The sequence below is a fragment of the Chelonia mydas genome, chromosome 18 (assembly GCF_015237465.2).
Source record: "Chelonia mydas isolate rCheMyd1 chromosome 18, rCheMyd1.pri.v2, whole genome shotgun sequence".
NCBI lineage: Eukaryota > Metazoa > Chordata > Testudines > Cheloniidae > Chelonia > Chelonia mydas.
Window position 1 is genome coordinate 9,227,291 of NC_051258.2, and position 23,362 is coordinate 9,250,652.

Consider the following 23,362-nt stretch of genomic DNA (forward strand, 5'->3'; position numbering starts at 1 on the left):
TACCTTGAAGCTGTTACATGATCTAAGATCCACTGGCAGGACAACTGTCCTTATCTTCAGCCTGAGTGTGTATTTTCTGAATTTCTTCCCAGGTCTCCTAGTTATTGTTTCCTGTACCACATGCCGGGTAGCAACATGTGGACTCCATGCTTGTAAAATTAAAACTGCTGACAGAGGTGCTGCAGCCAACATTCCAGCCTTGTGCACACAGACTAGCTTCCTGGTCCCTCCTCCAAACTTCTCCTGCAACTTGTGCTCCTCCCTCAGAGTTCCACACAGGTTGCTACAGCTCCCCAGAAGGTTAGGCTGCTAATCTATGGGCAAGATGATGTCATAAAAATCAAATCCCACTCTCAAACACACATACAAACTCCCACTGGTTTCAGTGTCTATCTAAGAGCAGAAACTAATCCTAAAACTTCTCTCCATTTTCTAGTCTAGGCTATGGGTCTCAATCTGTGGTTCCCAAACTGGTCTGCAGAGAGCAGCTGGTGATGTGGGAGAAGAGGCATCCATGGGTTTGAGATGTGGGTGTCACTATGAAAAAGCTTATGAGTCACTGGTTTAAGCAGGTTACAGACTAACACGGCTGTTACTCTGAATTCGCAAAAAGAAAAGGAGTACTTGTGGCATACACATTGTAAGGAGAGTGATCACTTTAAATAAGCTATTAGCAGCAGGAGAGTGGGGTGGGAGGAGGTATTTTTTCATGCTGTGTGTGTATATAAAAAGATCTTCTACACTTTCCACAGTATGCATCCGATGAAGTGAGCTGTAGCTCACGAAAGCTTATGCTCAAATAAATTGGTTAGTCTCTAAGGTGCCACAAGTACTCCTTTTGGTTTAAGCAGAACCAGGAAAAACCAGTGAACAAAATTGCCTGTTGCAATTCTACACGCTAGGTGGCAGTGTGATTTAATTCTCAATTAAACGGTCACGTTATTTTTGCAGGGGTTTCTGTATTGCTACCATAGTGGCTGGCTGTACAATACCGCATGTGCATCTTCTGCACTGTTTCCATTTTAAGGGGTAGTGACCAGAAGTATTTTTGAGTAATATTTGCTGCCAGCAACATAGGGGGGGAAAGTATGTTGCTCTTCGCCACTGCAGTGTCACGCTCACTTTCAAACGGAACCTAGGGAGAGTACACAGGTCAGGGGCTACACACGTGTTCACTTGCAACAAAGCTGTTTTCTGCATGCGTTAGACAGCTCGATGCCTAACTCATGCCCAAAACAAGGCGAATGGGCAGCTTTCCACCTAAACAGCAGCGCTGCTGCTAGGATTTAACTGATGCAGAGAGTCAGGGTTTAAGGCCAGAAGGGACCACCAGAGCATCTGACCTGTCTACCACAGGCCACCAACACCACCCCTCACCTGCCCGCTAAATCCAACCAGCTGGAATGAGACCACAATATTACAGCCCATGGGAGACTAGACAGACTCATGGGCCACAGGCAGAGAATAATACCTACATAATAGGAATAATAATAATAAACCCCTTTGCTTTTGAAATTCACCAGCCATCAGCCACACACAGGCATAAGAAATATAGGTTTTATTTTAGTTTAGTTACAAAAAATAATCGGACCCCTGAATGGAAGGAGCTTTTGAAGAAAAAAAAAAACAACAACAACTTTTAAATTCATCTGTAGAAACATCTGCTAAAGAAAAGCAGTAAAAGAATGGAAGAAACCAATATCATCTTTTAGCAGATAACCGTATGAAAAATAATAGAGCCTCTAAATCCACCAATGGGTTTTTTCTTAAAATCTTTTACCAGAACACCAGGTTGGTCTACACACAATCAAGCAATTAACTTTTTCAGGATGAACAGGACACTCTGCATTTTGCATACCAGTGGCATGGATTTTTAAAACACTTTTTCCAGTAAACATCAACACTTAAATGTCAAGTCTTCTGTTCTCACACTTCACTTCCTCATCTGAATGACGACATTAAGGGTTAGTTCGGGCTTTCCATGCTTACAGGCAGGCACAAACCAATTCTACTGGTTTTCATTACAAACACCACTTCGTGCCATGGAGGTTTCTGTGCATTCCAGTTGACCTCGTCAGAAATGCAGTTAGAGACATTAGTTATGTGTATGGTTTCGTTACAAACCCTGAAAGGACCGAACAATGGTGATTAGAGTTTGTCCCTTTCTTTTAAGGATCACAGTGCATGCAAAAGACATATGAAAGCACTTCTCAGAGAGGTGTTTTTCCAGCCTGAATGTTTATTGGTTGTTAAAAGAGCCGTAGCTGTATTCAGCAAGTTTCCCCAGCATGCCTGCGGCTTTCCCCTCACTTTTTGCAGGTGACCAAAATATTTAGGCCCGATACTGAGAAATCCCCTGCGTTCGTTCTCCCACCATGGCGCTTTCTGCACAGGCAACACTGTCTACAAACCAACTCAGGTGACATACACAGGATTACGCCAGTGTTAGCTGCATCTTCCAGAACTAGGCTGTGTCCTTTTCCCTAACACCTCGGTACTAAGCGTTTATCAAGAGGGAATGCAGAGAGAGGCAGAGCTTCGTCGTGAAACGCAGCACTTGGGTCTCAAGTCAGCAATATGCCAAGCAACTCCTGGAGGTGCTGTGAGTCCTTAACTCCCACTGCCATCAAAGGCAGCTCAGGGAACTGTCCAGATTGTAAAGTTGAGCCCTTATTGTATGCAACCATTTAGGACCAGTCTGTGGTGCTTAGCATCTCACAGAGAGGCAGGCCCTGCTCAAAATCCACCTTCTCGTCCGCACCCCCTGGTGAAGGGAGGCGGCCTTGTCCTCATTGTATGGGCACAAAACGTTTCAAGCAACTCATCCAAGGCCACACAGTGAATCAGTGCCAGAGGCAGGATTAGAACTCAGCGTCCCCAGCTCCTCATCCCACATTCAGTTGACTGACTATGCTGCCTTAATGCGGGCTTTCCCCCAGATGATTTTTGGAACGGTTTCAGCTACGGGCCTTTAAAGGGACTGATTTAAAGCATTAAGTGTAGACTGTTTCCAGAAGACCCCGCGCACTAACAGCTGCCTGAGGCACTTCTGCACAAGCAGGAGATGCTCGTCCAGAGTGCAGTACGTTCAGTGCCGGGGGCATAGCCACAGTGCTTATCATACGGTTCGGTTTACAAAATCGTTCACAGCTAGAGAACACACACGAGTTCAGAGCACACGGAAAGTTTTTTTTGTTTTGTTTTGTTTTGTTTTTAAAAGCAGAGTTACACCCCCACCAATTTGCAGACGCACATCGTCACAGAACAGCTAACAGACCAATGGGAAACGGCTCGCCAAGTCTTCACTTGCCATATTTACATTGCAAGACAACAGGATGATAAACAAAACCGTCAGCAGCCTGTCCCTGAAGGTGGCCCAACAACTCTGGATTCACAGACAAAAAATGTTCTTTACAAATTGGTCCATTCAACCATCACTTACACAAATCATTCCGGACATTTCCCAGACAGCGGTTTGCTCAGCACCTCCTTGGCACTCTGTACCGTGGAAGTCCTTTCCAGGGCTGCTGCCGCCCCCCGCCCTCCCCGCCAACCTCTGATCATTGCTTGAACGCGGACTGTAGTTCCTTAAAGGCGGCTTTCCTCTGTTTCATCTCCTCCGCCTGCTTTTTCTTCTCCTCCTGCTCGGCTTTGATCTCCTCTTCGAAGCGGCTGGCCTCATTAACAGCTTGGACCTGGAAGTTCAATTGCATTAGGCAAGGGAGTCAGAAGAGCCAACCCCGCAAGGCCTTTGGCAGCAGGATTTCTCACAAAGAGCGTAAGCCAAAGCCCGGCAGAGCCAAGGGAAACTCTCCACTCCCTTCAGTGGGTTGGGGATCAGGCCCTAACAGCGAGGCTTCCAGCCGGCCCTTTGGGCACGACTCATCTACAAGTCGCCATCCAAGCTCGTCACGTGTGAGCCGGCAGCAGGTGCAAAGTCACGGCACCTCTGCTGTCCCGGCTGTCATTCAGCAGCCTCGCAAGGAAGGGCAGATGCTGCATGCAGCAGCTTTGCAGGCTGCAAGCCAAGCTCTACCCTTGGGGGCACGCAGCTGCCATTGGCTCACACAGGAAACGCACGACAACGGGTGGTGGTTGGGGTCTGGCTCCAGAGTGGCTTTCTGTAAACCGCAGTGTGACGCACACTGGTTATATAGGACATCTGAACACCGGGCACTAGGGTCAGAATCATCTACCAGGCCCAGAACACCCGTCACCTTGTGATAATGGAACACATCCTCATGTGTTCCCCCTGCCCCCCCTCCTAGCTGCACTAAAATGACTTCAAGTTGTATTTTTATCCTTACTTTGGCCTCGAAGAAGCTTTTGGCTCCTTTCACGCCCTCCGTGGAGACGTCGATCTCCGAGAGCCGCGCTAAGGCGTGAAGCCCGCTGTCTTCCTGCAATTCGCCCGCCGCGGCTTTGCGGAAAATCAGGAGAAACTGTCAGAGGGAAGAGGCACAAAATTGCAGTAAGTGGAACCTGGCTGGAGGGCCTAAGAGAATAATCCTGGGAAGAGAGACTTGCTCCCCGCTGTGTTATTTATTACTGACCAAGATCAGGGCCCCACTGCACTCGGTGCTCTGCAGATACGTAGGACAGTCTCCGCCCTGAAGAACGTACACAATCTCCACCACCGAAGAGGAGAAGGAAAAGCTGAAGTGACTTTCCCCAGGTGTCCCAAGCCAGCAGTGACAGAGCTGGGAGACGCCAGGTCTCCTCAGTCTTGGTCCAGTGTCTTACCCACTGGACCTGGCCTGATACAAAATGTTCAGAGTCAGTTGTATCAAGCACGAGAGGGCGAGTCAGGAGACTGCCGTGTAACCAGGACAAGGCGGGAAGCTGACAGGTTAGACACTGAAAATTAGGTCACTGGGCCAGCATCACCATCTTATTTAGCGACTGTGGGACCAAACACCATGAATATTCATCTTGTGAATGATACTGAGCTGTATCACATGTCTGCTGCACATCTCCTCACGAGTATTTTAAGGGCAAGTGCTGAGATAACTGCATAGAGCAAGCAAGCATGAATGCTAGCCGCTCAGGGTTGCACGCAGCCATGTCCCTCACAGAGAATGAGGGCGCTGGCGACAGCCTGGACAGTGCATAAAACAGGAAGATGTAATCCCCTGAGTGCATTATTTTGCCTTGCTGCTGAAGTCTCACTTCTCTTTTCGGAAGGGGATTTCATTCGATCTGCAGAGGCTTCGTTACGACGCCCCAAGAGCGGAGTGCTTTTGCACGGATGCTGTTTAAGGAGGCAAGCAGGCCATCTCCCACAGGAAGCATGTTTAGAGCGATGCCATCCCAGGGTCTCCGTGCAGTCAGTGTAACTCACTGGAAATCTCCCGCAAGGAAGGAAGACTTTTAAATGCAAGGGGCTGCGTGTCCGCATGAGTGTTCTACACTGGGGGTGAGGTTCAATGCTGGAGAGACCTAGAGATCTGCAGGAATGCAGTAACCTAAACACGACTGCCCCATTAGACTTACCCTTGTTCATATAGCACGGTAGGAGTGCACAGTGCTTCGCGGCCGGAAGAATATATTAATGCCTGCCAGCTTACAATCTAACAGACATAGCGATCCTCCCCTGGGTGGGGCGTCAAGAGGGGAAGACATTCTGGGGAATGCAGGTTTAACCATTTCTTATATTATCCTAGACAAGCTCCAGAACAGAGATGGGTGCCAGCCGGATGCTAGGCCAGAGCGTCAAGAGGGGGTCTGAACCGAGGACAGTGAGGACGTGAGAGGCAAAGGGGGAAGGAGGATTTTGTAGGCGAGATGGACAGCGGAGGCAAAGGCATAAGTGGAGGGAGAGAAGGAGGGGCACAGAAGCTTCAAGGCAATAGCAGAATTAGGGATGTAAATATCAGCTAAAAAGTTAACCAGTTAAAATTATATTGTTTAACTGGTTAACCGAGGTCGCTCTGGCCGGCCTGGCAGGGGTCCCTCCTGCCAGCCCGACCCGGCATGGCTAGGGCTGGGGTCCTCTGGCCGGCATGGGACCGCTGGGGTTAACAGGTAAGGCCAGTTAAGGGTAAACCTAATGCTTACTGGTTAACCTTTTACATCCCTATGCAGAATGTGGGGGCCAAGCGGGGACACCACAGAAGCGGAGGCGGCAGCACTGATGGGGAGGAACGTGCAGCAGATGACACCGGGGAAGGACGTTACGCCATTGTGACGGTTCATCTATTTTAAGTAGGAGGGACCATCGTCCTCCAGCCTGACCTGCACAACGCAGGCCCCAGACCTCACCCTGTGATCCCTGCAGCAAGCCCAGCACCCTGTCAGCTAGCGCAGATCTTTTAGCCTTGATTTAAAGTCTATGTGATGGAGAATCCACCACACCCATAGGTAAGTTGCTCCAATGGTTTGTTGCCCTCACTGATTTAAAAAAAAAAAAAAGCACCTTATTTCTAGTCTGAATTTGTTTAGCTCCAATCTCTAGCGACCGTTCTGCCATTGTCTATTAGACTGACAAGCCCGCTGTGAAAAATCTCTTGCCTTGTAGGTACTTCTAAAGCCATGATCAAGTCAGCCCTTAACGCTTTGGTTGTTAAGCTAAAGAGACTGAGCTCCCTGAGCCTCTCCCCATCAGGCAAGTTTTCCAGACCTCAAATTTCAGCAGAAGGATTCTTGAAGGGGGGAGATGACAGCTCAGAGTGAGAGGGGACCGGCTGCATGGAGGAAGCACTCACAGTTTTGATTTAAACCCAATACAGATATTTGCAGGGAATCCAGCCCCATTAGCAGTGACCCTGTTTGCCCTTCCATTGTCCAGGGGGAATTTCTTGCCAAAAAGACATGGCGTGGGGCGTGTTAATTTCTCATCCAACCGAATAAGGAGTGGCTGAGCACTTGTAGACCTGCAGAATCAGGTTAATTGTGTGTGGTCTCCTGGGAACTGTCTTATTTAAGCGCGTGATGGACAGGGAATGGGGAGGGGCACAGGGCTGCATTACGAGTCTTTTCCAGTCCCCAGGCTCACATTAACAACACTGGTTTTGCCAAAAGCAGTAGGTGAAGCAAAAAAGTGCATCACAGAGTAACAGAACCAGACACCCTCCATCCTATCTCCCTATCAGTCATTCCCAGCCCCGTGCCAACTCCCCCCCTTCCCTGCTTCATCTCCCCTCGAAGAGACACTGGGCCTGGGGCCAGACTGCCTGCTGGTCCTCTGACAGAGCTAATGTGTAATGGGGACATGTCGCACTCCAGATGATGCAGGAAGAGGGTGAGCCAAGATCTGGACCAACGGCTGCCACAGGGGACTCCGAAAATGGCACAAGCATCGCTCAGACAGGAGGTACAGCGTCACGGCTCCGCACAGAGGCAGCTGGACCCCTGGTGCCCAGAGATCTTTTCAAAGGTGGGAAGGAGGGAGAGGCCTTTATCAATCGCTTGAGCAGCAGCCTAATCCTTCCCGTAGCAAACGCCCAGAGCGCATATTGACACTTACCCCCTCCCCTCTAGTGACTGGGCACTCAGCCTTTATATGCCGTCCCCCAGCGCCAAACCCGCCCACGTTGCGCAAGACAAACTCCAGTATAACCTGACCTCACCAGTGTCATGGAAGCTTTGCAGATCCCCAAGAAATCAGAGTCAGAAAAGCCCCTGGATTAGTGAAATGCTGGTGATTTAAAAACCACGGGAGCTGAAAAAATAAAGAGCCACAAATTTGGCAGGTGACTGAAGTCAGTGGGACTGGTCCGAGGCTTAAAGATAGGCATGTGCTTAATTATCTTGCTGGATCAGGGCCGAAGGGAGAGATCACACAAGCCCCACGCTGCCAGCCACAGTAACACAAAGATGCTACAGCTGTGCAAGGTGGGAACCGCAATCACAGCCCAGCGTTGTGGCCTCCAGGTTGAAGTTGCCAGCTGTAAAACCGCCCTAATGCAGTTTCGCTGGCATTTAAGCACAAGCTGCTATAGACGTTTATACGGGGCGCGTGTTGAATTCTCCTGCCTTTGACTGGGAGGCCATTCCCTTAGGGCTATGGCAGGAGAAACAGGCTGGTGGATCTGGAAACTGACTCAACCCACCCTGACTCCAAGCTGACCCAGATCTAGCCCTCTAAAGCATTTCTAACACACCCATCACCATGCTATCTACATCCTTCTACAGGAGCCTATAGACACATCAGAAGAGCTTTCAGCCAGCTACTTTCTAGGGCAAAAGGCAGTCTGGCTGAACGTGCACAGCACAGATATTCAGTAGTGGAGGGCTCGGAGAAACATTCAGCGTGATTAGCTATACACTGTAACCGAGGGCACAAAGATCACTGGAGCAAGTGAAGGAGCAGTTGTCCTGCCCTGGCAGAGAAGAGAAACAATTAAAAGTCTCGGTATCCCCGGTGAGGAGCAGGTGCTTCCATGGATCAGGCACACAAACCAGGATGGGCACACTGTCCTGGAGCACTCACTCTGATACTGCTCACTAGAGAAGGCCTTACCTCCCGGAAGCTAAGCTTGCCATCAAAATCTTCGTCTACTTCTTTGATCATATTTTTCAGCCCAAGGTGCGTTTGTGATGCTCCTAGTTTTTCCATCATTAGCTTCAATTCCATCAGATCAATGAAGCCATCTTTCCCCGCGTCATACCTAAGAGACAGAAACAATAACTACAGAGACCAGCTTCCCTTCAGAAGTTGCTAATTCAGATCCCGTGAATTTGCCTCTATGTTATCAGCACTTTTCCAGAAGGCCCTGTCCTATCGCTCCCCATCAGTGCTGCCTTTGCAAGCCCACCTGTACCATCTCTCTATGCCGTGGACTCATCAAATACCATGGAGTCAGTGGAACTCAAGGACTTCAGTATCAAATGCTCAGGCCTCTCCCAGTTGAGCTAAATGTTAGCTTAGCTAAAATCTTAGCTGTGAGCAATAGCAAGCTGTCATCCTCTGTGGGCAGCAGCTACTCGAGGGAGACATGATCACACATGATGGGTGAAATTTACCCTCCTCTCCCCACAGGGCCACGCAGCAAAGCACCAGGAGGGACATATATAACATACTAAGAGTGAAATCCACCTCTGCACAGGAGACCAGCAGAAGTGATGCAAGGAGATAGTACTGACCCTCTGTATTATACATGCACCCCCTGATGCTTGACTACAGCCGCTCCTGAACGGCTAGTTCTCAATCAAAAAAGAAACGTAACTCCACAAAGCATCATTCCAGCTGGCAGAGAGTGAATCGAAGACCTTTGCCTAGAGCCCCTGGCATGGGATTGAACTACACACCCAGTAAATGCAATCCCTTTCCTGCTCAGGACCCTGAAGCTCTAACTTTCAATTCCCTCTCCAGCAACACAACACACAGACTGTAAAAAGAGCTACAGTTAGTGACATTCAGATCCAGCTTAGGAAGCTGATCTACTGCCCAATTTCCCCACTGTACAAAAGCCGACCAGGTGAATACCACAACAGGAAGTTCATAGTCCATAATAAGTTCTTAAAATAATGGATCTGCCTTCGTCTCTTAATGGCCTACCGCCATGCATTATGCAGCCTGTTGACACTGAGTGCAGAGTTATGGTATAGCTCAGCCCCTTCATTGTACTTAGTGGGCGAGTCTGTTTGCTTTCCAGCCTCCAACCCTGGCAATAGCTGGAGCTTATCACAATGTCCACAAGCAACGCCATGCTAAAGACAAAGACCAGACTCTGTGTGGGTGTGGAAAGAGCATGGGGACATGCCAACCTGAATGGGGCAAGGCAGGAAGCAAGAGCAGGAAGCATTTCGACATTGCACTACTGATTGTGCAGAGTGCAATGGCCTGCAAACAGACAAGGACAAAGCAAACAAAGGAGGAAATTACAGGGTTGGTTGTGGGTTTTTTTGCACCATTAAAATATTTCTTCTACTTATTGTTCCAAAAATTGTACAGGGGGCATAAACAACACCAGAACTCACTACAGCAGTTGCTCTGATAAGAATCGGGGCACCCCTAGCAAGTGAGCAGAAGTTCGGGTAATGGGCCATCACTTCCTTCAGTGGAGATTCCAAGGCCACAAGGGACCACTGTGATCATCTAGTCTAGTATAGCACAGGCCAGGGCACTGCCCCGCGATAATTCCTAGAGCAGAGCTTTTAGAAAAACATCCAATCGTGATTTTAAAATGGTCGGTGATGGAGAATCCACCATGAGCCTTGGTTAATTATCCTCACTGTCAAAAATGTACGCCTTATTTCCCGTCTGAATTTGTCTAGCTTCCACTTCCAGCCATGGGATCATGCGTTAACCCTTTCTCTGCTTGATTTAAGAGCCCATTATTAAATATTTGCTCCCCATGTAGAGATTTATAGACTGCGATCAAGTCACCTTTTTAACCTTCTCTTTGTTAAAGGGAACAGATTTAGCTAACTAGATGGAATGGTGGCACTTTGGCAGTCTCAGTACACGCTGCATCAAGCAATAGCTCTTAAATGGCTTGGGGGAAGAGAGGGACAGAGACTTGGCACAAGCCTCCAGGCCTGGCAGCTGAGCTGTGAATATCAGACGCGCAGAGCCCTGCTGTAGGAGGTCGTCTTACAGATCTCCAGCTGGTGGCTTCAGCCGGTTATAGACGCATGTATATGGAGCTTGGCTGCTGCACTCCAAGTTGAGTACGCTCAGGAGCAGGAATTTTGTTTCCCACTCTGAAGAGGAGATGGCGCATTCAGGTATGAAATTAGCTACCGGGATGGGAGGAGAAGCAATTAAGAGTCTGCACATTCTAGGAAAGCCTCTCCACCCGCTTAGCATGCAGATGATCTGCCTGGTGAGCTGTCTAAAACCTTCCTGTTAAAAGAAATGAACAGTGGAAACCGCACACCTCCCCAGAGGCTTATGATATTGTGAGGTTTTAGATGAAGATCTGGTTCCTCTAACGTCTCCCAGGTCAATGACTCAACATGTATTTAAAAATAGTAGCCAGAATGTAGATAGCCAGGATGTGGCTGGAAGCACCTAGTACTGAAACTCATCACCAGGCATGTACCAATGGACCTCAAAACACCCTCAGTCTTCTCTCTTAATTTCGTCTCTGGCTAGGAATTCTCTGTCACTAAGGAGTGCATAAAGAGACATGAAGTTTTATCATCCTCAGATGCAGCCCCCCATTCACACTGCAAGAGCTCTGCGGCTACAGTTATTAGTACCGGTGTTGCTTATGATCCACTGTGTCCTGGCCCAGGGGTTTCCCATAAGGACGTCGATATCCCACTCTAATAATAGTCAAGGTTCATCGTGAACATGCCCCATAAATCCCATCACAGAACATGTTTGTGCTGAATGTTTACAGCAAGCATTAAGATGAGCCAGGCCGTGCTTTGGTGGCTTACTCAAGATGGCTTTGGGTGTGTTTCAAAACCACCGGAGGCATGCGTGAGACCACTAAAGGCACCCGAGGGTGTCTTTTTATAGCATCTAGTTTTACTTTTGGCTTAAATGAGATTGGTTTGCAATGGTATTCAAGCCCTCCAGGACACATCCAAGTGCTCCATTTGCTCATCACTCTCGGGGCTTAGCATGCACTTGCTCTAAGCATTAACAGCCCCGCTAAAGGGCTCCCTGCGGGGGGGGGGGGGGGGTGGGGGGTGGATGCTTTTTGAATGATACTTTGTGTTATTGCTGAAATTAACAGGCCAGATGCTTTTCTCCCCGGTGAAGCGTGCGCCACTTCAGCTAAAGAATGTGTTGCAGTACAAGAGGAGTTTTTCCAGGTAAATCTTGCCACCGCTACCAAGCATGGAAGATTGGTTTGAGACCCGTGCCTTGATAATCCCCCTTCAACCTAAGCCAACCTACTTCTGAAGTGGAATCACAGCTGTACGTGTGCTTTGAGTTGAGTGGGTTTAATTTGCTTCATCGTTATCTGAAGACACCCTACACCTCTTGGCTTAAGTCCTACATGGTAAAATGTGCACATGCTATAGGGGGTTCAGTGCTTGCTTTACTCGGCATATACGAGATTTCCAATAAAGTGATCACGCTAAATCCATTCAATAATACTAAATTAGAAAACATAGTGCTCCAGAGGCAGATTCAATATAGGACTGGTGTGTGCATCAAGACTAATGTAGCTATGCACATCTGTTAAGGAAGGAGGAAAACACATCCACTTCAGTTGTTGAATCATTATAAACTCTGAAGGGAAGTTTAAAATCTAAATAAGACTAAGCAACAGGACTGAACCCAGAGACTGATGTCTCTGCCAATATAATGGGGTGGAATAAATAACCTAAACATTCTTATTTACCATTCTTCTTTCTGCCATGATGTCCAGACACTGGAATGTTGTGCTGAAACAAAGGATTTCTGCTAATATATATGTCTATGTTGACGCAAGAGACATGTATCTTAAGGCATAGAGTAGCTCTGCACTGGTTTTCAAACCAGGAGAGATGGCCACAGGATCAGTGTTTTAACAATGACTTCATTTCTATTGAGCAATGAGAACTGGTGAATCAGCTAACCTGACAGACACTGGTACTGAAAGTAACGATTATGCTGCTATGCCATTTACCTGCTCTATTAAGACTGGTTTACAACAAGGCTGCTGTTCTTTAATGAATCACAATCGTTTGTCCATAAACTAGAAGGTTCTTCTGATTAGGGTGAAGTCTTCAAACCGACTCTTATCAGTGAATCATTGTCGGGCAGCCAACAATTGCAGAAGTCACAGATGGAAACGACCCATTAGAACACGAGGGCCCTCTCCCTGCAAATGCTAGATTAATCTGGCAGACTGTCTAAGAAAGCAGATTCAAGTCATATCCATACTTAAAAATTTCACAAGGACATCTAGTGAGTTTGTTTGAAGACCCTGATGTTTTTTGTCCCTAGAATACACCTGCTGAAGTTAACTGACTTCCCTAAAGAATCATAGAAGATTAGGGTTGGAAGAGACCTCAGGAGGTCATCTCGTCCAACCCCCTGCTCAAAGCAGGACCAACACCAACTAAATCATCCCAGCCAGGGCTTTGTCAAGCTGGGCCTTAAAAACCTTTTAGGATGGAGATTTCACCACCTCCCTAGGGAACCCATTCCAGTGCTTCACCACTCTCCTAGTGAAATACTGTTTCCCAATATCCAACCTAGACCTCCCCCACTGCAACTTGGGACCATTACTCCTTGTTCTGTCATCTGCCAAAACTGAGAACAGCCGAGCTCCATCCTCTCTGGAACCCCCCCTTCAGGTAGTTGAAGGCTGCTATCAAATCCCCCCTCACTCTTCTCTTCTGCAGACTAAATAACCCCAGTTCCCCCAGCCTCTCCTCGTAAGTCATTAACACATCCCAGACACATTACGCTAAACACCTGGTGTGTGACAGAGTAGATCCCAGCAACATCCTGCAGGAATTACTTCATCTCCTTGAGCTGACTTGTTCAGAAAGATGATTTATGTTTGCTCTGGATGATCCCTGCACCTAGCACAGTTCTCCCAGCACTGCTTGATAGTTCCCCATCAGCAGTTCTTTTAGTTACTTGGCATTGTTCATCTTCAAAGTCCTTTGCAGACATCCTCCCAACACCCTTCTGAGACAGGCAGATATTCTTACAGGTTTATAGATGGGGAGAAGCCCGTGGTCAGAAAGCTGAGCTCAGAACTCAGGAATTCCTGGCTCACCATTAGAGTTGGTAATTCAACAATCTGGAGTGGGCAGCCCTGATTTCAGAAGTTCTGAACTCCCCTAATCCAGCTGAATGGCAGCCCCAAGCAGCCCCGCTTGCTTCAATATGGTACAAAAGGTTGGGTTTGAAGAACTAGCCGGTCAACATCTTGTCTACAAAAATGAAGCTGGAACAGTGGCGGATTTAGAGTTAGTGGGGTCCTGTGCGCAGCTTCATTTTCGGGGGCCCCCCCCTCGGGACCCAGCCAAGAAAAAGAACATTCTCTCCCCCACCCCCCGTTTTTCATTCTTTTTTTCTTCATCCTCCTCCTATATTATAAGTAATGGGAAGTAAATGAAAATAAAGTGAGCTACCTTGATTGGGGCAGGGGGTTGGGGTGCAGGAGGAGGGTAAGGGGGCAGCGCTTACCTTGGGCGGCATGGCTCCCAAAGCAACCGACACCCCTCCCCCCTCCGTCAGCGACTCCTGGGCGGGGGGGAAGGGCAGGGGGGTCTCCGCGTGCCGCTGCCCGCAGGCATTGCCACCGCAGCTCCCATTGGCCGCAGTTCCCAGCCAACGGGAGCTGCAGAGTCGGTGCTTGGGATGGGGGCAGCGTGCAGAACCGCCCCCCCCCCCCGCCCAAGGGCTGCAGGGACATGCCGGCTGCTTCCAGGAGCAAAGCGGCGCTGAAGGAGGGAGGTAGAGCGGACAGGGAGCTGCCTTAGCCCTGCTGCTGGCACGTCTCTGCATGCCCCTTGAGGGGAGGGGGGGGCAGTGGGTCTCTGTGCATTGCCTGGGGCAGGGGCAGCATTCGGAGCTGACTCTCTCCCTCCCCCCCTGCCAGGGGCGCGCAGAGACGTGCCAGCCGCCAGCCACTTCCGGGAGCAGTGTGGGGCCACCGGCCACGGCATGCAGGCAGCCTGCCAGCCTGAGCCCTGCTGCGCCGCCCGCTGGGACTCGGGGCAGGTTGTCAGATATTTGTCCTGCATTTTGGGAGCCCCCCCATCATTGGGGGCCCCATGCCACCCCACGGTTTGTTTCATGGTGAATCTGCTCCTGAGCCGGAAGACATATCAGGGGGTGGAGGTGGGGAAAGAGTTTAATCCTCCAGTTTGCCAGGGTTGGAAACAACCCTTGCACAGTATTGGAAAAATGGAGCCCGCTGCTTCCCGGGGATACACACCGCTCTCCGTAAGACAGGGGGCATCAGGAAGCGTCCCTTAAATCTCTGCATGGTCCCTCAGCTGAAAGGAGCCTTTCTGGCACTCCTCCAGGGATTAATAGAGCAAAGGCCTTGGATCAGGGTAATTTCCGGTCCTGAAAGCGAGATCTGAAAACGCTCCAGGCAATTCTCATAATTGTGCTTTGGACTTTGGAGATGGAAAGTCTCAGCCGTGCCTTATCTGATCCTCTGTGAGCAGTGACCTGCTTTTGAATCCCGGCTGCCAGCGGGGGGCAGTTCGCGATACCCGACACCCACGCTGCTAGCCAAAGTTGAGAGCTACCCTGCAGCACAAATGAAGACTTGGTCATTTTCCACCTTTATCGGGAGCTAGCGCTGTGAGTAACTGGTGGTGGGCCAAGGTTCCAGACTGCCTTCCATTAAGTATCTTGCCTGCAGGACATTCATCCAGCCCCAGCTTGTGCCGTCTGCTGCCAGAGGACAATGTTCCCCACACTGAGCAGAAGAGAGGAGAATGTGGGGCTGCCCCAACAGCCGTCTCTCTGTTCTACTCATTACGGACATCGTAGCCTAACTCACGACTTCACCACTTGTGCGCGCCTCACTCTCTCCCCTGCCCGGGAAGGCCCGAAGATCCCAGTGGCGTGTCTCCAGCCTCTCTGGCTGTCCTGGAGTGAAATCGGACCCACGAAACACAGACCCAGGGACAGGTCCCCAACCCCAAGGAACCTGCCAGTTGTGTTGGCTCCAGCGGCAACGGGGGTCAGGCTTCTCCTCTGCAGGGCACTGAACAGAACCATTTGATTCCTCTGTTCAGAATTCCTTGACGCAGGCCCCTAGAGAATTAGTGATCCACATGGCTGGGATTCTCGAGCTGCTGCAGGGACTCGTGTGTTGGAGAGGTGGACACAGCGAAGAGATTCCCAGACAGACACGTACCCCTTGGCTTCGCTCCTCCAAGAATGCCAAAAGGGCCAGGCCAGGCTCACCTTGCTGGGAGGGGTCAGTCTCCCCCTCCCCTCCCTGCCACAGTAGCTCCAGCTAGGATCAGCTGGAGAGCAGTGCTTTGGGACCACCTCAGCTGCTGACTCTGATCCTAGTGTTAAGAACCCAGCAGGGAAACTGGGCTCTTAGATGTGGGCCAGTCGGCGCCCCCCCTGCCCTGACAGTTCAGGGGCAGGGGGATTTCTCGGTGCTGTCCAGCTGCAGGAATCCGGCACTTCACCACCGTCAGCAAAGCACAGGCGATCCTGAAAACATGCCCAGGCCCACCTGATCATTTCCTTTCTTCCAGCAGGAAAATCCACAGATTGGTCCCACCTTGTTAGTTACCGCAAGCAAGACTCTCTTCCCTCTGGAGGAGGGGGGAGAAGCTGTGTTTAGGCTCTGTCACTGTAATCGCAGCTAGAGGAGCTAGAGCTGGGTCCGAATAAGGCGTGTTTGAAGCTATCATGCGAGGGGAGCAGAGGTTCTTCACAGCGCAGAGCCTAAACCTGCGCCGGCCTGTGACTCAGGGGCGCAGTTTGCTTTTGGAGCAGCAATGGTTCCTCTGACTCCCCATGGTCTGTGGGCCTTCCTACAATATTGGGAGAAAGGACGGTCTCCTGGAAGCCTGGGTACATTTGGTTGAACGTGTAGCTGATGACAAAGCCAGTTTGGGAGGCGGAAAAAAAAGCTTCTCTCTAGACTGGGTTCTCTCCAAACTGCAACAAATGCAGCTCCAATTCAGTGGATACTACACTGGCTGCCTTGAATTAGGCACATGCCCCTCTTTTCCCCTTCCTTAAGTTATTCTAGGGATCCATTTTAACTTCAGTGTGATAGCCTGGGCTATAAAGTAAAATCTCCCCTCTTGCTAGCATGACTCACTCTTTGCGTGCCAGGGCTGGTAGCCGCTCTCTTGCTGAAAATCCCACCGCCCTGTATGTAACTCAGTCCTTCCTCTTCCCCAAATTAGTGGGGTCAATTCAATGCAGCATTTCAACAAAGCCTCTGTCTGGATAACATTAAATACACCCTGTGGATGAATTATTGCAGTGTTGCAAATTCCCTCAGCTTCCTAACTTGGAAAGGGGGATTACCTCTCCTGGAGACAGGCTTTAATTGTGCCCCTAATCTCTGGCTAAGTGGTAAATGACCCCATTATTAGCAACCTCAAAAGAAACATCATTAGAGCATTTCTGTGTCAGACGGGTCAGTCAATGGCTCCTTCAAATTCTTTGCTAGCAAGCTCTTCCTGCTTGTGTTACTTAGTCTTCCCCAGTTCTTTGCCTCATTAAACAGGACCGTCCCAGGAACCCTTCATAATTTAAAACAGCCATGTTTACCAGTTTGGCGCCAACAGATTGAATAAGGATTTGGCCAGGCAAAGGGGACAAGGACGAACTATGTTGAAACCAGGCTCCTAGCTAGAAACAGCATGTCCTTGCCCTGGTTTAACCCCATCCACACCGGGTTATCTTCACTGGCACCAACCAAGCACGATTTTTAGAATTCGGGACGTGAAGCCTGTGTAAATGGAATCTGGAAGATGCCAAGATTCTAGAATCTTGGAAGTAACGGGGCTGCAGTCAGAGGTGCTGGATAGGAGGGGATGGACCGTTTCTTTCTCTGAGGAAGAAATATCCCCCAATCTGCCAACTCCTTTCAGGAAGAGAGCATGGCACAGAATTCAGCAACATTTTGTCTGACATTATATATTATACCGTAGGAAAACAAGTACTGATTAGATCTCTACCACAGCTGCTTCAGGGAAGACAGATGACTAAGTATGTGACTGACCTATACTATAGAAGCAGATGACTGTATTTCCTGTGTCTTTCTAAGCCTCTGGTTCTATGGTCTCCTTATACAAATACTTAATTGCTGTAGCAGAGAGAAACACACACCCAAGAGACTGCAGAAAGCAGTGAGCTCATTTCAAATTAAGTGTAAAGGTATTTGAAACTTACGGAACTAAACGTAAGTATGTTGATGTGGCCTTTTGAACAGGAGCTAATAAATGCAGAACCAAAAATACACCCCACAACTCAGAAGAAAGCCAATGGGGTAGAAGAGGAACACCCTGCAAACACATACCGGAGGAGAAAAGCAGAACTAGAAAAAACAGCATGAAAGGAAGAGAAGTAAAACCTCTAAAGCCAGAACAAGCTAACACAGCTTTGGAGGTGGACTGACTTAAATCTTTACCTATGCGGTTCTGGTGACTAGGAAGAAGAAATAATTTAAGGCTAACTTTTATTTTTCTTTAAAAGGTTAGGGAAGAAGAGAACTTAACTGAGGGATATTCATGGGCAGAGCATTACTTCTGCAACCTTTTCATTTTACAAGATGTTTTAATTGTTGCTTTCCCTTCTGGACATCTACAGAAATGCCTCACACTGACTTAGGAAGTGGGGGATGAAATCAGGGTCCCTTAGGTTCTGTTACACACACACACACAACCGGGCTTTGCAAGCTCTGCTACAGGCCAGCACAGCTACACTACAAGAGATTAAAAAGTAGCAATTTGCTGAATTCAATGCCACACCTAAGCCACTGTCTGAGGGCCTGATCGAAAGATCAAGGAAGTCAACGAGACACTTCCCATTGACTTTGACAAGCTCTGAATCACACCTCGTGTTAATACCCTGAAAGGGAAGCAGGAGGAGGGCGAGAGAATGAGAAACGGTCCATTCAGTAGGTTTTAAAAATGAAGAACAAGGGAGAGCACACAGAAGCAGCTTACAAAGCCGCTAATAACAAAATGTCTGGGTAATGCTGGATCTCAGGACCCAGACCAGTAACCCTTACTCACACAAACTGTCCCAGGGACTATGAAAAGTAAGCTCTGGAAACCTTAGTACAAATACACATTTAGAAACTGAATGCCTCATGCTATGATTAATCACTTCCCTATCACCGAGGTGGCCTTGGGCACTGGAGCACCTCGCTCCCTCGTGTTCTCTAACTGTGGCAAATAACAGGTTAGTCTCCTGTGGGCGCTGGTGCTGTGGTTTAGTTTTGGTTGTTAGGTTTAGTGTGATGGTGCTGGGTGGTGTTGGTGGTTTGTAATATACCGGAGGTCAGACTAGATGATCTGGTTGTCCCTTCTGGTCTTGAACTCTATGACTCTTTGATTCCACTAGGCTCCACGGGGCAAGTATACATCTTAGGCCTCAATGGAGAAAAACTTTCCACAGACCCTCATATTTTACCTACCAAATGTCTGTTAACAATATCAGAACGGGGGCAGTGTTGTCACTAAAAAAGGCATCTGTGGCAAAAGAGGAGCAGCAAATTCATCTATACCAATGAGAAAATCTTCAGAGAACAAGTCAGATACAGAGAAATTAACACAAGAATCTGACAGGGATTGCCACTGCTCTAGTTTTCATCAATATATAGACAACACAGGCAAATCCAGAAAGTAATCTGAACTTGTATTCTGGCTACCTGGATTTGCCAGTGGTTTTGGGTAGAATTCTCTAGATTTTGCTAATTATCCAAGTTATGCCAGTGGCACTGGCTTGATACATAAGAATGCAATTTGCTTGGCTTTACTCTTCAATCTAGCCTTACAGCTCCCACACAGACTCTCACTCCTCATGCTGCAGCAAAATGCTCGGAAGTGTGTTCAACTAAGTAACGTTAGAACAAATGAGCCGAGTGTGTAGAAACTGCTTACTCTGTACTTCTGTAATCAGAAGTAGGCGTTAGAGCTGGGCCAGAATATGGCCAGATGCAACTTTTGGCCAACAATGCAGCATTTCCTCATTTTAGACTGCCACATGCAATGCCTATCCCTGAGCAGTGGGTTGCACTCCAATTTTAAAAGAACAAACACAGGTCCGCACTGGTCCAAAATTAAGATCTCTGTAGCCAGGAAAAATTTAAGTTTCAGGGGAAACAGATTAACAAACCCCAAACAAACATTCCAAAACAATGCAGCAGAACAATGCCAGTGCAAAGTATCTGGAAGTGAAATTGACTCGGAACTTACCGTAAAAACAAAAGCAGAACTAGTCCATTTTTAATGTCCCAGCAGAAAAACATTTTTTTAAAAAAGGCCCATCATAGTGAAAAGTAACTTATTCAAACAAAGCGTTTCCAGTATAATTTCAGATTTTGTAAACATGAGGAAACGTGTTGTTTTCCAACAGCATCTCCCTTAGTTCCATCACTGCATTTATTTTAAATCAGTGTCAGAGTTTAAAGCCAGAAGGGACCATCAGATCATCTCGTCTGACCTTCTGTATATCACAGGCCATTAAAATTCACCTACTTACTCCTGTATGGAGCCCAATTAAGAGCTTATGGACCAATAGCCTGAAGATCCTTATGTTTTTTTAGTGCAGCCTTTCTAGTTAACACACTCAAACTCTCTAAATATTTGTTCCTAGACTGATTTAGCTAAACACTGTTTAAATAAATGGCTAACAACATATGTCACGTCTCAGCTGGATGCTAATTTAAAATAGCTGAGCAGGAAAGGTCAGGATTTAAAGAGCAATGACAGGCCCTTATATTGATGGTAGTAACGTACACAGAGCAGCATCCTTTCCACCAATTTCATCCCTGTTCCTACCCCTATTGAAGCCAACAATAAAACTCCCAGCAGTGGTGCAAGATTGGGCCCTCAAAGCATTACACAACTGACCAGGGGCATTATGGGATTTTCCCACTTTGCTTTGAAGCATTTGGTGCTCGCCAGTGCCAGAGGCAGGATACCAGACTACATGGCCCATTAATGTGATCTGTATTCCCGGAATTTTAACTTGTTACACTGAGAAGGTAATGTCTGAACATCAAGCTATAGATCAATTGATTTTTACAGAGGAGATACAGTCTATCTTACTTATTAATGTTGCAGCTTGTAACTTAACCCACAGCCTGCAGAATTCTTATGTTTCCAGAAGATCAAAACTTATGTTTCTTTTCAGTTTCCATGAGAAATTTCTACAACTCTAAGGTTTCTTCCTTGATAGTTGCCGTTAGCGACTAGTGATAACTTATTTGAAGCAAGCTAGTACAGTAATTGTCAGAGCGCGAGCCTCAGGAGGGACTGAATGGAGAGCAACCGAAAAGAGGAATACAGCAGAAATTAATAGAGCAGGAAGTGTTGCTCTGATGTGTGAAATTTATTGCCATGTCAGGTCTTTCTAAAAGTTGCCTTCTATACTCTTAACTCTACGGAAAAGAGCAATGTCTGCAAAGCACAACGCCACAGGCCCGGCCTGGTTAGTTGGGAAGAGATGGAAGGATTTTCTTGTTAAATCCAAAACAAGAGCAAGTCACCTCCAATTCTGGAAGTGGAACTTGCAAAACACACACACACATACACACACACACACACACGAACGACAAAAAAAGGAACAAGATTTCCTAAGCTTTAACTATTACAAAAGCAGCTGGGTATTATCTCAGCATGCAGCAGAAACGCTAATCACCCTCACACCACTAAGCCTTCTTCTGCAGGATCAACTTCTTCTGGAGAGGTCTGGAGGCTTCACACCCCTTGCCAGACTCGCTTAAAAGGAGAGGGGAGTTTGTGCAGAGATCTTTTCCCTCTTCTATCCGCAGGCACCCTGCACACCCTGCTGTAAATCAAAAGCCCAGGCTCTCTAATGCAGCTAAGTCCGGCAGTCTTTTGGGGGAGGAAAGGGGGAATTGCTCATGCTCCTAATGTAACCATTCCTACTCCCCCCAGCGTCACATGGCTGAGGGTGGCATCTCTAAGCCTGCCAGAAGCAAGCAGAACTACACCCCCCTTGTGCATAGGTCAGTGATGCCCCGAGGGGCAGAGGAGTGTCTCCGGGGCAATTCTCCCCCCAAGACAGAGATCAGTGATGCCGCCGGGGCAGGCGATGAGGATGGGGAAGCGGTTGGGTTTGCTCCTTAGGAGGGGAAGGAAAGGGGCTGGAGTCCCGCAACCAGAGACACAGGTGTCTCTGCCCAGAGGAAGGAGGCTGGGGAGGAGGATCTCCATCATCTCCCCCCGGCACTCAGTGGTTGCAAGTGGCTCCATCCATGCCCTGTCGTGTGTGGCTAGGGGGTGGGGGGCTCCCCTTCTCCCCCGGACTTTACGGGGGGGGTCGCTTTCCCGGTCCCCAGCACCGGCTGCCGGGGGGGGGGGGAGCGGCTCAATTCCCCGGTTCTCCTCTCCCCGGGCACTCACTGCACCAGCCTGCACGGCCGCCGGGGAGTTCCCTGCCCCGCCCCGGCCCGGGCACCCCCCGCGCCCCCGGCCCCGCGCACTCACTGCACCAGCCTGCACGTGCGCCAGGGAGCTCCCTGCCCTGCCCTGTCCCGGGCGCCCCCGGGCACCCCCCGCGCCCCCGGGCACCCCCCGGCCCCAGGCACCCCCCGCGCCCCCGGCCCCGCGCACTCACTGCACCAGCCTGCACGTGCGCCAGGGAGCTCCCTGCCCTGCCCTGTCCCGGGCACCCCCCGGCCCCGGCCACTCACTGCACCAGCCTGCACGGCCGCCGGGGAGTTCCCTGCCCCGCCCCGGCCCGGGCACCCCCCGCGCCCCCGCGCCCCGGGCACCCCCCGGCCCCGGGCACTCACTGCACCAGCCTGCACGGCCGCCGGGGAGTTCCCTGCCCCGCCCCGCCCCGGCCCGGGCACCCCCCGCGCCCCCGGCCCCGCGCACTCACTGCACCAGCCTGCACGTGCGCCAGGGAGCTCCCTGCCCTGCCCTGTCCCGGGCACCCCCGGGCACCCCCCGGCCCCGGCCCCGGGCACCCCCGGCGCCCCCGGGCGCCCCCCGGCCCCCGCCCCGGGCACTCACTGCCGGAAGAGACGCTCCATGTCGCGGATCTGCCGGCGGGAGAACTCGCGGAACTCGGTGTAGGGGTTAAAGACCTTGCGGCCGCCGCCGGGCGAGAGCTCCCCGCCGCCCTGGCTCAGCTCCGTGCGCCGCTGCAGCCTGGCGCTCAGCTCGCCGCCCGCGCCGCCGCCCAGGGGCTCCGGGCCGTCGGGCTCGGGCGCGGCCGCCTCCCCGTTCTGCCCCTCGGGCCCGCCGCCGCCGCCCTCGCCCTCCTCCAGCTGCAGCCGGCGGCTCAGCTTGCTGGCCAGCTCGTCCGTGGCCATGGTGCGCGGCGCCTGGCGCGGCCGAGACTCTGCAGCAGCGGCGGGGACGGGCCCAGAGGAGGAGCCGGCGCCGCCCACCCGCCGCCACTGACTGACAGCGGGGCCAGGCGCGGGGCGGGACACGGGGGCGGCACGGGACAGGCAAACAGGTGAGGTCTGTGCACGGTGCGGGACAGACAGACAGGAGGGTCAGGCTGGACAGGACATGGCTGGGGCACAGGACAGACAGACAGGTGAGGTCGGTGCACAGTGCAGGACAGACAGACAGGAGGGTCAGGCTGGACAGCACATGGCTGGGGCACAGGACAGACAGACAGGTGAGGTCGGTGCACAGTGCAGGACAGACAGACAGGAGGGTCAGGCTGGACAGGACATGGCTGGAGCACAGGACAGACAGACAGGTGAGGTCGGTGCACAGTGCAGGACAGACAGACAGGAGGGTCAGGCTGGACAGCACATGGCTGGGGCACAGGACAGACAGACAGGTGAGGTCGGTGCACAGT

At 50.2% G+C, this 23,362-nt stretch overlaps 1 protein-coding gene across 1 annotated transcript; it reads right to left on the minus strand.

Annotated features, from left to right (window-relative positions):
• Positions 1-1,543: 1,543 nt before the first annotated feature.
• EFHD2 (EF-hand domain family member D2) lies at positions 1,544-22,946 on the minus strand. Its single transcript, XM_037881128.2, has 4 exons — positions 22,558-22,946; positions 8,462-8,609; positions 4,308-4,442; positions 1,544-3,695 (listed from the first exon to the last, which is right to left on the minus strand). Exons 1-4 carry the CDS (start codon positions 22,857-22,859, stop codon positions 3,561-3,563), a joined length of 720 nt encoding a protein of 239 aa, XP_037737056.1. The 5' UTR covers positions 22,860-22,946; the 3' UTR covers positions 1,544-3,560.
• Positions 22,947-23,362: the final 416 nt, after the last annotated feature.